Source organism: Drosophila teissieri, chromosome 3R, assembly GCF_016746235.2.
Source record: "Drosophila teissieri strain GT53w chromosome 3R, Prin_Dtei_1.1, whole genome shotgun sequence".
Lineage (NCBI taxonomy): Eukaryota > Metazoa > Arthropoda > Insecta > Diptera > Drosophilidae > Drosophila > Drosophila teissieri.
In genome coordinates, this window is record NC_053032.1 from 9,478,138 (window position 1) to 9,490,282 (window position 12,145).

Here is a 12,145-nt window from a genome sequence, read left to right on the forward strand (position 1 = left end):
TTTTTAAGCACCAAGTGAGTAAAACAATAGTTTTACATATTTGTAATTAAATATTATCATCTTCTCATTTAAATTAATAACTTTTTTAGCTACAAAGTATAATTAGCAATGATAATTATACCGGTATTTTTGATGCTAGCTCTAGTGGACTAATGGATGAATCAGAGAGTTAGCACCGTTTCATTCACTTAAGCCGCAGTTTCGTCAGATCGCAAGGATGAATTGGGAATCATGGATAAACCCATATCACACCTGGAATGGTCACCCATTCACTATAGCTGACCATTCTTGTCGTTTACCTGACTCGCCCACTACTCGCTCTCACTCTCCCCATCTCCCTCCCGCCGCACGGCGCCGCATCGCACTCTCTCTCTCGCGCTCGCCCCGCCGCAAACGTGCTCGGCATGAACGCACGAAGCGTCGCCTCATCGACAGGGTCTTTTTGCTCATGGTTTCAGTCTCTGACTAGCACGCTTTGGGAACACACAGTGAGCGGAGCGTCCGCAGTCGCAGTAGCACTCGAAGTCCGCTTATCCGCATCCGCAGCCGCATCCGCAGCGTTTTCGAATTTTTCCGACCTTCCATTCGATCCGATCCATCTGGCACATCCTAACCATCTAATCGTAACCCATCATCGTGATCGCGTCCGTAATCGCTCCGTTTTGCCGTACTCGATGTTCCGGTTTTGTGTGCAATCGTGTCCAAAGGAGATCGAAACAATAATCTCGGCGGATAGGAAGTTTGAAACACGAAAGTTCTTTTCGAAATCCAAGAGAGTCGTTACAATTGGAAAAGGCCGCTGAAATCGTTTAGATACGAGCAATTCGAAGATCTGAAAATATATAAAAATATATATATGGTTTGTGTTGTGTTTTTAAAGAGGAATATCAGAAAAATATTATGAAAATGTTGAATTGTTGTTGCCGTAAGTTTTAAAGTGTGCAAAGTGCAACTCTCTGAAAATCAACGAAGAATACAACGCGTCCAAAAAAAGAATCGTAAAATTGTAAAAAGCAAACAAACATAAAAACAAGGTGCGTAATTTTCTGTTTCAACGCTCTTACATAAGTTCTTTTTTTTAGTAACTTTGTTGTTTCTTGACGTATTTGTTCAAATGTTGCAAAATGTTTCTTTGGATTTCGGTCTTCAGAGCTTAGTAAACGCAAGCCTAAAATTAATGAAAGTTTCAAGTATGTCGAGCTGAGAAAAAATTTGTTTTTCTATATTATTAGATTTTATGTTTGGAAATACTAAAATTCATATTTCAGTTCTTTGGTCGCTTGAAGAAGAGCATTTAAATAAAATATTTTGAATTCGTGGATTGTGGCAATTTGTTTGGTAACTTTTAAAATAAATTAAAATCATTTTCCACTTGGCAGCGCGCCGACTAATAAGTGTATTTAAATGTCCGACGAGGGAAAGTAATTAAATACCCAAATGTATAAATACAAAATAAATTGATTTCAACAAACAAATAGCGAGCTAAAGCAAACGCCAAAAAAAACTAATTTTATATTAGTGGTATGCTAATTGAAATAATTCAATTCATATTCGCTTTGATTGATCAACACCTATGGAGAATGATATCACTTAAAACGTAATCTGAATGCAGTTAGCTATAAACAAATTAAATTTGATTTACAGCCAAGTGCTTTCAAGTACTTTTCCGTGTTAATCTGCCCCAAATAAACAATAAGTAAGGAAAACAAAATTTAGCAAAATGTTTTTTTTTGCAAACCGGTGAAAGCAAACGACCTTAGGAGAACCTACTCTATAAAAGCGAAATCCATATAAATTTAATCACACACTCTTTGGGATTATTTATAGTTTTTTTTTGCAAAACGCATATACATTTGTGAATCTTTATCGCCGTCTTCAAAAGTATCTGTATCTGCGTATCTGTGTATCTGCGAATTGTGCGTATCTCTATTTGCAAACGCACGCAGGCGCTTTTAATCTCATTTCGCGACTTTTTCCCTATAAACTTTTTTCTTTCTCACTCTGCGCGTGCACTTTTTGTCCTATAAATTGGCGGCGCTGACTATTATCTAACATTTGTGCGCTATTATCTAAGCTGGCTTGTTGTTCTTGCTGTTCCTGCGGCTGATTTGCGCTGCGTATCTGTATCTGTATCTGTGTGCGAATTTGCGTTATTGCCGCACGCAAGTGTGTGTCGGGTTCAACAACTGCTAATCACATGCCGGATCACAGTTTGGACGGCCGAGCGACAGATAAACTGCGACATGTGGGGATCGCGATAAAGTATAAACTGTATGAATTTCGGCTGAGTGGACTAGTGGGTGATATCCTTTATAATTAATGGCAGCGAAGAGTGCTTAACTCAAATCAGGGTCGTTATTTATAGAAGCTATTACCTATTTGGTATTTTGAGATTTTGTCAGTCCATTTTTCAAACTCATTTGAGGTCTTAGGAAAATATTTAAAATTGTTCTTTAGTTATCTTTAATTTACAATGGTTTTACAAATTGTTTTGGGCAATTATGATTTATAGTTTGAAATATAATTGGTTAAAGCGTGGAATCTTTTTTTATATAATTCCTAATGAAATTATCTTCACAGTCAAGTTGAGTAGCTTTTTTTCCAAACCCTTTTTCCTATTTACCAAAAATAAGGGTTAAAGGTGCATAAATTGATTACACATAAAAATCCATAACCCGATAAAATTCAATTTATCTTTCCATTAAAGTTCTCACGTCACAATTTCATTAACTAAAAACCAAGATCCCTCAAGGGCAAAGAAAATAATTGGATAATTGTTTAGTACGAAACTGTTTCTGGCTACGTCAACGATTGAATAATTGAAACGCCCACCGTAAAATAAAGACATTAAGACATAAGTTCATGCAGAAGAAAACGAAGTCATTAAATTGTATAGGCAAAAATTAAGTGTGGACTTTATATATTCATTGGACTCCAGAGTCTGGCGTGCTTACCTACGGACTTGAGATGTCATATAGCCAGCCAATTATCAGGTTTAGTTCTGAAACGCGTGAGTTGGGTAACTTTTCGCTGGGCCTGTGACACATTTACAAATTGTGCCTGATTGATGGGCACCAAGCAGTGAAGGCAAAGTTTGAAATACAACGATCATAGTTCGTAGATAAAGCTTATCGCATGCAAAAGAAAAAAGTTTTACGGCCGTGCGTAAATAGTTTTGCGGTTTGTTTTCCTTTTTGGCCAAAAGTGGCGCATAGCACTGGGAATAAAATCGGCTGAAGTCGGCGAAGGAAGGCGGAAAATGCGGGAAACTCAGTAAAAATTTAGCGTTTGTTTTAATGAAGCGTGAACACTAGACCACATAATGTGCGGCATACATTTGGAGACGCACACACACGATTTCACATGGCAACAGCTTTAGGTACACCGCTCAGTTAAAAAGTGAGCAACAAAAAGGCAAAATGAAAACGGGAAAATCGTCGCGTATTATACTCAGGTTTGTTGTTGTTGTCTCTCTTTTTTGGCGGTTTTCCTTCTTTTTTATATATTTTTTTTGGGTTGTTTGACGCATTTTAAAAATATCCTAGACGCAATTGTTGTTTTGTTGGCTGTCTGTATGTCACATTACTAATACGTCGCGTTGTCTTTGATTTCGTCGTTTTCTGCTGTTTTTATTTTAAAACGACGGTTTTCCTTTTAATTTTCGCACGTAAAGTGCGTGACTTTTAATTAGACTACAATAAATGTGCGAAAATGTGTGGGAGATGAGTCTGCCTGTTGGCAATGTGTTGGTGAAGGCAAGATACATGTTAAGTGAGATGCATGGTGGCGAAGGTGACAGGAACTGATTCAAATTTCTAAGGAAGTACCTTACCGCTAAAACCTATGTGTTGAAATCATTTTAATAAACTAATAATTTAATAATCAGGAACATACTTTGATATACGTTTTTTGACTGTAACTTTTTCCTTAAGGAACTTTTTTAAGCACTTCCATGTGTGCTTGTATTTATACATATGTAGATTATCTATGGAAGTCACTTTTTCATTTAAGTTCCCTTGTGCAAACCGCAGCGGCCTGCCTATATCAGCCTTTCTATATGTTGTCAATATATCTGGCGACCGATATTTGCTTTGTTGTTAGCATCGCCGCATGTGATTGAATCGAATTGCTGTGTGGCTTGTGTGCGTGTATCTGCGATTGTGCCCTCGCCTGTCTCGTGCACTAAATATTTAAAATAGCTGCATCTTGAGAGGATTTTTTCCGCTGCCGCTGCGACTGCGGCAACCCAATTGCTTCCGGTTCAAATCGATTACACAAAAGCGCTGCCTTTGAGCGCTCAGGTTTTCCAACGTACTTTTCTTTTCTACTTTTCCCTGGCGGCAGTGCTTTCCCCGCGGATTGTTGGCAAGTATCTAACAGTGATGCCTTCAAGTATCTTATGCCCGTTTCCATACGAATGAAGTGCACATCGATTAGTGCATTTGGCTGGCTGCCTGAGTTATGTTTCGGTATCTTTTCCATTTCCCCCGTTCGACGCTTTTCTTGTTTTTCCAAAGAAAATTAATTGTTTTGTAAACACGGGAGTTGAATCGAGGGGCGGGGTATGGGATCCAAAGAGAACCAGATCAGCGACAATAATCTTCATCCAACTGCATCGCCTTGTTTGCATTCTGGTGGATACTATCTATAGGGCAGTTGTCAGGGAATGCCACCGCACATCAATCTTTCGCTAAGCATTCCATAATACAAAATAATACACTAATGTACGTATGGAAACAAGTACTACGAGTATATGTATATTTATTCTCGTTCAATCTTGTGACAAGTGTCAACACGACAATGAACGTCAGACACTTAGCGGGGAAAATAAATACAAATTTATCTTCTCTTGAACTAGAATTTCATTGTTAGGCCCATATATCTTTGCACATTTGTTAAATTCTTTTCGCTTTCAACGTGGCATTGAAATACTTTTTCTAATAGTAGGCAAAATATTTAATATTTAAATATTATTGCAGTTCACAACATTGTTTTGTCTATTTGTGGGCCTAATTTGTTTTATTGCCCAAACTAAAGTTGGTCAAAAACCATAACCGCAAGCCATGAATAAATTGCACATTTATGTAAGTGAAGAGTCTGGGAATTTGTGGTTTTGGCACTGTTTGTTACTGCCAACCGCAAGAAGAATGAAATACGACATTGCTAAAGGGTTTTCTGGGTAATAGATTCGCGCAATAAATATTATGAATTAGCACCGCTTTTTAAAACAAACAAATAAATCTTACAAGAGCACTAATAAAACTAAACATCTTAAAATTGCCAAAATACGAATTAATGCAATTAAAAACAGGAAACATTCTCTTCTAAATGCCTAAACCGGTTAGCGTATTAAATACATTGGAAACAAAATTTATGCTAATTTAATGTCGTATTTATTTTATTAGCCTATTTAAATTGTTATTCAGTTATTATAAATTATATACATTTTTCTGAGCGGGCAATCTGCGTGAATCATTTGCATATTAGCAAAAACCTCAAAAGGGTCTAAACAATTTACATATGTCCGACATTTTAGCTTGTAATAAATGTCCAAAGAGCGTTTCTCGCCTTTGTCTTTATATTGGGGTAGCCAACCGTCTGACATGAACTAATTAAGTTGCGCAGCTCGGCTTAGATTTATCGCCATCCAGGCGATCCGCCAGATACATGCGATCCGCCAGATACATGCGATCCGTTGAATACTTTCCGAATGCCACAAAACCCATCTGTCAGCGCCGCCATTAAAACAGCGGGTAGCGCAAATGTCAAACGCATTTCAAACGCATAAACTTAACGTTTTTCGATAAGGGGCAGTAAGCCAAAAACAAAACAGTTCAAATTTGCTAATCAGGTTGTGGAGCGACTGCCATTTTTGATCGATGACTAGGCCTGGCTTCGATTTCAGTGGCTTCCCAAAGCCATCATGGAAACCCACAGTTGAAGACATCGATTTAAATATTTTACTGGGCTTTTGCTATTCGACTTTGATGACTTGTTGTCAAGCTGTTCGCGGCGGAAAGCTGCACAGACTATATTCTTTATTCATCAGACAATATTCTATTTGCATGGACAATGGGATGGTTTTATAAAATGTTTTCCTGACACTTCGTGGAATATTTATTCCATTTGGAAATTTGTAGTAAGCAATTATTTTTTATTTTATCTGAATATTCATTTTAAATATTATCTACGCTTTGAAAAAATCTTCGATCAATCGGCTTTATTTTGTGTCCATTCTTATTCACAAATATCTCTATTACTCCCATTGTGGGCATTTAAGATCATTTTATTATAAAACTAATTTATCTGCTCACCAAAGACGCCGCCACACGTCTCTGGCCATTCATTGTTATACACTGTATAATATATGTACGTTTTCTTTGAGTTTTTGGTCTTGGTGATCGTTTTTTTTGTGGTTTGGACATTAATTTGATTAGGCGACTGCCACCGAAGATTGCCAGTTAAATTTGGGTTAAGCGAAATTCAAGTTTTATAACAGACTAGAATCTACTCAGATGACAGCTCAAGTCTTTTTCCATATTTAATGATATGGGGGTGTTCAGTGATCGTTGGACTTTTGCTTTCGTTAAGAGTGCAGTAGTTTGCCAGAGCAATTACGGCAATCAAATTTCGACTCTCATTTAATATGGCGTTCGATAATATCTGCATATACTTACATATTAGGGGCCTTTTGGGGAGTTAAACGCACCGGGGAGAAACCACAAAAGATTTCATTATTTTTTTATGCCCCTCATAATTTGTTGAATTGTGGAGGCTTATAAATGACAGATGAGCCGAAGGCCTGAGGTCGTAAAAACAGATACTTTTTTGGTTTTGGCCCTACGAATCATAGGTGTTATTTGTATACTCCGTCTACGTTTAGGTATTTATTCTTCCCTCGCTATTTTTATAACTTTCGGCATGTGTCAAGACACGCTTCCCTTTTTGGGGGTTTTTATCTTTTTTTCTTGCCGGTAATTTTGTGGTCGTTGAGGCTGGAACTTTTGTGCCCTTACAGAATTCCTCATAAATTCTACTACTGAAAAAACAACATAAACAACACCTTGAGACCGAATCTGCAGCAGGCTTGGCACACATTTTGCCTGCTGTGGCACATATACTTTTTATTCATCGTCGTATTTGGGTGAAAGGCATTAAACCGGCGAAGGCAAAGGTTTAAATTCATTTCTTTATATGCTGAAGGATGATGAAAACCTGAAGAATTTCGCTGATTTTTATATTACACTTATAGTATTGGGTTTCTCTGGTTCAACGGATTGCGTTGGCCTCTTGTTTTTATAACTTTATAGCTCAGCTGGCATGCAAATGTTGGACTTTACGATCTGGATGGTTCCATAACTTATTGGGAAGGTTTTGATTTTTAAAAACTCATCTCAAAGTCAACGCATTGCATAACATTGCTGGCAGTTTGGACAGAAGGACGCAAAAGCAATTAACATGTTGATGGGACAGAATTTTGTGTTGTCTCTGTTTTGTCGCCAATTGGATTTGTTGGGGCTCTTCCTGCTGTTTTTGTTGTTTATGGTAATTAAAACGGGGTGCACTTAAATGTTGCAGAAAAAATGCTGCTGCGTAGGCTTGCCTAGCTGAACACGTGCCAAAAAGACAGAAGTCGAGTGGAAGTGCAGCGGCAACGTCACTCAGCCGCCCCGTCGCCCTGCGAATATCTCATAGATACGGACATTCACAGATACACGGATACTATTTGCCGACGAAGTTAGTGCGTGATTATTTTCAAATTCGACACAGTTTTCTGAGCGAATTGCTTTTGTTGCCCATTTATTTTTAAACAATTTGCCTGTCCGCCACTCTTGAAGGGGCTTTCCCTCTCACTCGCTCCGTTTGGGAAAGTCATTTTCGATGTTTTCACCGAGTTTTTCCTTTGCGTAACTGCTCCCTTTGGGCAGTTTTTATGTAACCTCTTGCCGATCACTTGTCGCCCATATAGATACAATTGTATCTTTGGTCCGTTGATAGACCGTTGGCTAAAATTAAACTGTGCCACTTTGTCGTTGTTTCGTTATATAGGCAAAAGCTAATTAAAATGTCAAAAATTGCGTTAAAAGCGCTTAGCTGAAGAATTTATGTACAATTTGGCTTAATCCAAATTTGTGTTGCATATGTTTGCTACGGAATTTTCAAAGCCAATTCCCGAAGGCCATAAATTTAAGGCTGAGCAAGTGAGTGTCACGTGATGAGATATTTTACGGTACAGATAATCTCTTAGTTAATGACTTATACTCTGTCAATCACAATCAACTAAATGTTCCTCCGATACTTTTTTCATTGCAGCTCGTCAACTATGTTAGCCAACCAAAATTTGTCCGCATAAAAAAGCTGAGATTGCTTCATTTTTCGCTCCCCAAGTTAACAGCGGAATCTCTGACATGACAAGAAAGTCATTGGCGTTGATAAGATGCATTATCAGCGGGGAAGACGAAGATGAAGATCCGCAACAGCAACAGCCACAGCAGCAATTGAAAAGTGTCGAACAAGTACAAGTCTACGATATGATAACCTAATTTCCTGCCAGGAAAGAGGCGAAAAGATTTTAACGAAAGTTTAAACGGGCTCAGAGAGAGACTTTTAAATCAAAGCAAAGTCAGTGAAAAGAAAGAAACACGCAATCGAAACGAAAGTAAAAGATTTCTGAAAACGGGGCGTACATATGTTTCAACGACACCCGAGGGCGTGGCGAACGCCCAGTAAACTGGCAAACAATCTATAAACAACTTCGAGACAAGCGATTTATACACAAATTATAAACATTCGGATTCAGATTCCGAACCGGGCGGAAAACAACGGCTCGAGAAACTCCTGTGAACCAAAGTGGTGATCTTTGATGCGAAGAAACCTGCGCTTGGACTGGAGGGCCCTGGCGCTGCTGGGCGCCCTCCTCTCGTTCATCATCGCCTGGCGGGGCCTTGCATCTGCGATGCCCCTCATGGCCATGGACAACAACCTGACAGACTCATCCGGATCCACATACACATCCACATCCACATCAAAATCCAACAGCACGAACAATAGCAATCTGCTTAGTAATAGTTTTCTACAAAGTGATCATAGTCGTAGTAGTTTAGTGCCGAGCGCAGTGAGTGAACGTAGTGTAAATCAACCCACAAATCAAAGTATTAATGCTGAATTTAATCAGAGCTTAAGCACGCATCCAACTACCATAACAAGCACACCGCAAACCCAAACCCAAACCCAAACTCAAACCCAGGTCCAATCCCAATACCCATCCCAGGAGGAGGACTCCGATCAGCTGGAGGAGCCGCTGGGATTCGTCATCTCAGCGATGCCGAACGAGCATCTGGCGGTCCTGTCGCGTACCGAACGCAGCATTCGTCACCAGAATCAGCAGCAGCAGAAGAAGCACCATCATCATCACCAGCAGCCCGCTGACAATAATTTCATTGGTTCGAAATCGAAAAGACTGAGCAACCCTAGAAGTAGTCTTAACATAAATAGCAGTAGCAGTAACACACCCATCAGCAATCTGGACCGCAACGAACGCTCCACAGTGCCACAGTCCCATTTGGCCTGGACCTCCCGCAAGATCCAGCTGTACATTAAGAATCGCATCCTTCAGATATTGCGGGATGGCGTTGTCAACGGAACGCAGGACGAGAATAGTGAATTCAGTGAGTAGAAAAACCAATTTATGATATTTTTTAAATAATATTTGAAGATTTTATGAAGAAGAACCATATAAATTGAACTTCAAAACAGTACTCTTATGTTAAAGTGAGCTGTAGAGAGCTAACAGATTCGTTCTGTTGGAATGTGAGGTACCAATACAGTAGTTTCTATCTTCTCCAGATTTGGTTGTTAAAGATCTATTACTTGATGCCGCTATAATGAACTTCAAAGTGGATGCCACCCATCCTCCCACCCCCTCATTACTCACCATGTATTTCGGTTTTGATTTGTTGTATGTTCTATTCCTTCGGTGGTTCTTTTGTTTGGTTTTTTTCGAACCACCCATTCCACTTGGACTGCATGAACAACCAAATAAACTAATGCCAATGGCCATATGAAATATTTAGAATATCAGAAATAATACATGCCCACAGTCATCAGCGGAGGGATGTATGTGTAAACACATCCGATCGTAGTCCGTGTACCCCACCTACATATGCACATATGTAGAGCGCCCACAAGTTGAAAGTTCTCATAAAAGCTGCGTAACACGCACTGGGATCCGCCAAAGAAATCGTATTTTCCGCGGCTCTCGTCTGTTTATGTTGAGCATCATTAAGTTAGACACTTGATTTGGCAATGCCTGTGGCCCCCGGCTTTGTATTATTTGGCATATAAATTCTTTAGTGGGCTAAGGGCATAAATCTTGCCTTAATTAACCGCTCGCCCTGATTAGCCGGGCTCCCAGTGGGAAATGAGTCAGTTTCAGTCTGATGAAGATGGTCATGAGATCAGCTCCTCCGGCACGCAGCATTTGCATAACTTTTGGGCCGCCAGTCGAATTAATTTACAGCTTCATTTTCATTGACTCCCCTCCAGTTGGCCAGCAATTCGCAGCACTGATAAAGCAACCGAAAAACTTGTTGTACAACCTGATTCCGGTTTTTCGCTTATCGGGGCGAACGCATCATCGCCATTGAGGAACATCATCGTGAGCTTCCCAGATGCCGCATAGATAGCGGGGATTTTGTTTCGCCGGGGTACAAATTTTTTAATTCACCACCGCGGTTGTACTTTACATATCTCCCGGAACCTGCCTCAGGTGTTAATTTGATTTTGAACTCGATCAGGCGGCGATAATGCGAGTGGAGTGCGATAAGATTGAAATGGCCGCGTATAAGAGCTTTTGAGAGATTGTGGGAGTTGTGAGGTTTGGGAATGATTTTTATGGTCAAGCAGCAAGAGGAAAATGCTGGCAGGTTTCTCTAGCCGTTGTGGGTGCTCTCACCCTCGAACCTGGTACTTTCACAAGCCAACTCAGTGGCAACTAACCAAGCAATTTGTGTTTATTAGTGACTGAGTGAGTCTTTTATGGGCTGTGAATTGTACAAAGTGCTCCAAAAATCACGTCTCCGGATATTGTGCTGAACTTGTGTTGGAGTAGTAAAGCTTTATCGCCCAGAATGCTATGATGATGAGATGGTGACAAAGAGAAATACAGCCATATCTTTGAAATTACTTAATGATGCAATCTTATATTGACTGAGAAGTTTTGGAAGGATAGATCAATATTTTCAGAACTTGGCTCATAGTAGCTTTAATATAATGTATTTTTAGAATAAACAAATAATATTTTAAAATGTAGTTTATTAGTAACTAAATTTTATATTTTCCACCCATTAATCGCTGGAAAACGTTGAGCCCCAAAACCGCCGTCAGGCAGTGACAACTGCTTCGAATTAAAGCTGTCCAAACAAAATGAAAAGTGCCACATATTGCGCATTTTCCACTCTGTCAGCTGGCATCTTCAGAGGCACCTCGCGAGGCTCATCAACCAGTTGACCTCCAAAAGTCGGGTGAAGCTCAACGCCCGTTGCAGTTGCCCACAAATTGCAGCAGCGAATAACGGTGTCCGAGCCTGAACTAAACCCCAACCCGATCCGATCCGAGCCCAAGTCCAAGTCCGGGGTAAAATAAAGAAGACCCTAGCACGGGGGGCGTGCATACCATATTTTCGAGATGATATATGGAGAGTACTTGGCCCGGCGGCCAGGCGGCAATTATGCGACTGATTTAGTGCGTGGACCGAGGTGTGAAGTTGAGTGAAGCCCGAGTCGACCGAAATCCCAGAGGACAAACTGCAGTTGGTGGATGCTAAAAGCTTCCGACAGCATCTCGTTTGATAACTTAATTTACGGCACGTCTTTCGCTCTTGTGGCCGGTGAAGTTGATGGAGTTGCTCCGACAGTTTGGCCAACATTGCATTGATCCCACTGCAGTTACTTTCACTGTCACTGCCTCTTGACTCCGGCATGTTAATTGTCTTTATAAATAAAAATCTTCTACATTATTATTTATTTTTTATCCAAGCCTTTAGCTCGTCTAGAACACGACTTGACACACAAAGTCTTTGTCCCATGTTTAGTGCGTAAAAAGTCAACAGACGTGGCCTTTGTCGAGCTATTTTTGTGGGAAAGTG

At 39.9% G+C, this 12,145-nt stretch overlaps 1 protein-coding gene and 1 long non-coding RNA gene across 2 annotated transcripts in view; one reads left to right on the plus strand and one right to left on the minus strand.

The window, feature by feature from the left end:
- LOC122619506 lies at nucleotides 1–6,806 on the minus strand. The gene is made up of 2 exons (XR_006326081.1): nucleotides 6,678–6,806; nucleotides 1–832 (listed from the first exon to the last, which is right to left on the minus strand). It is a non-coding gene; the product is annotated as an uncharacterized LOC122619506 (long non-coding RNA).
- The window catches only part of LOC122619505 (serine-rich adhesin for platelets), a 42,358-nt gene continuing 31,038 nt past the window's right edge, over nucleotides 826–12,145 (plus strand). Inside the window, exons 1-2 of the mRNA XM_043796486.1 lie at nucleotides 826–1,034; nucleotides 8,314–9,668. Coding sequence (XP_043652421.1) covers nucleotides 8,864–9,668 — 805 coding nt within the window. The 5' untranslated portion in view covers nucleotides 826–1,034; nucleotides 8,314–8,863. The remainder of the gene's footprint in view (nucleotides 1,035–8,313; nucleotides 9,669–12,145) is intronic.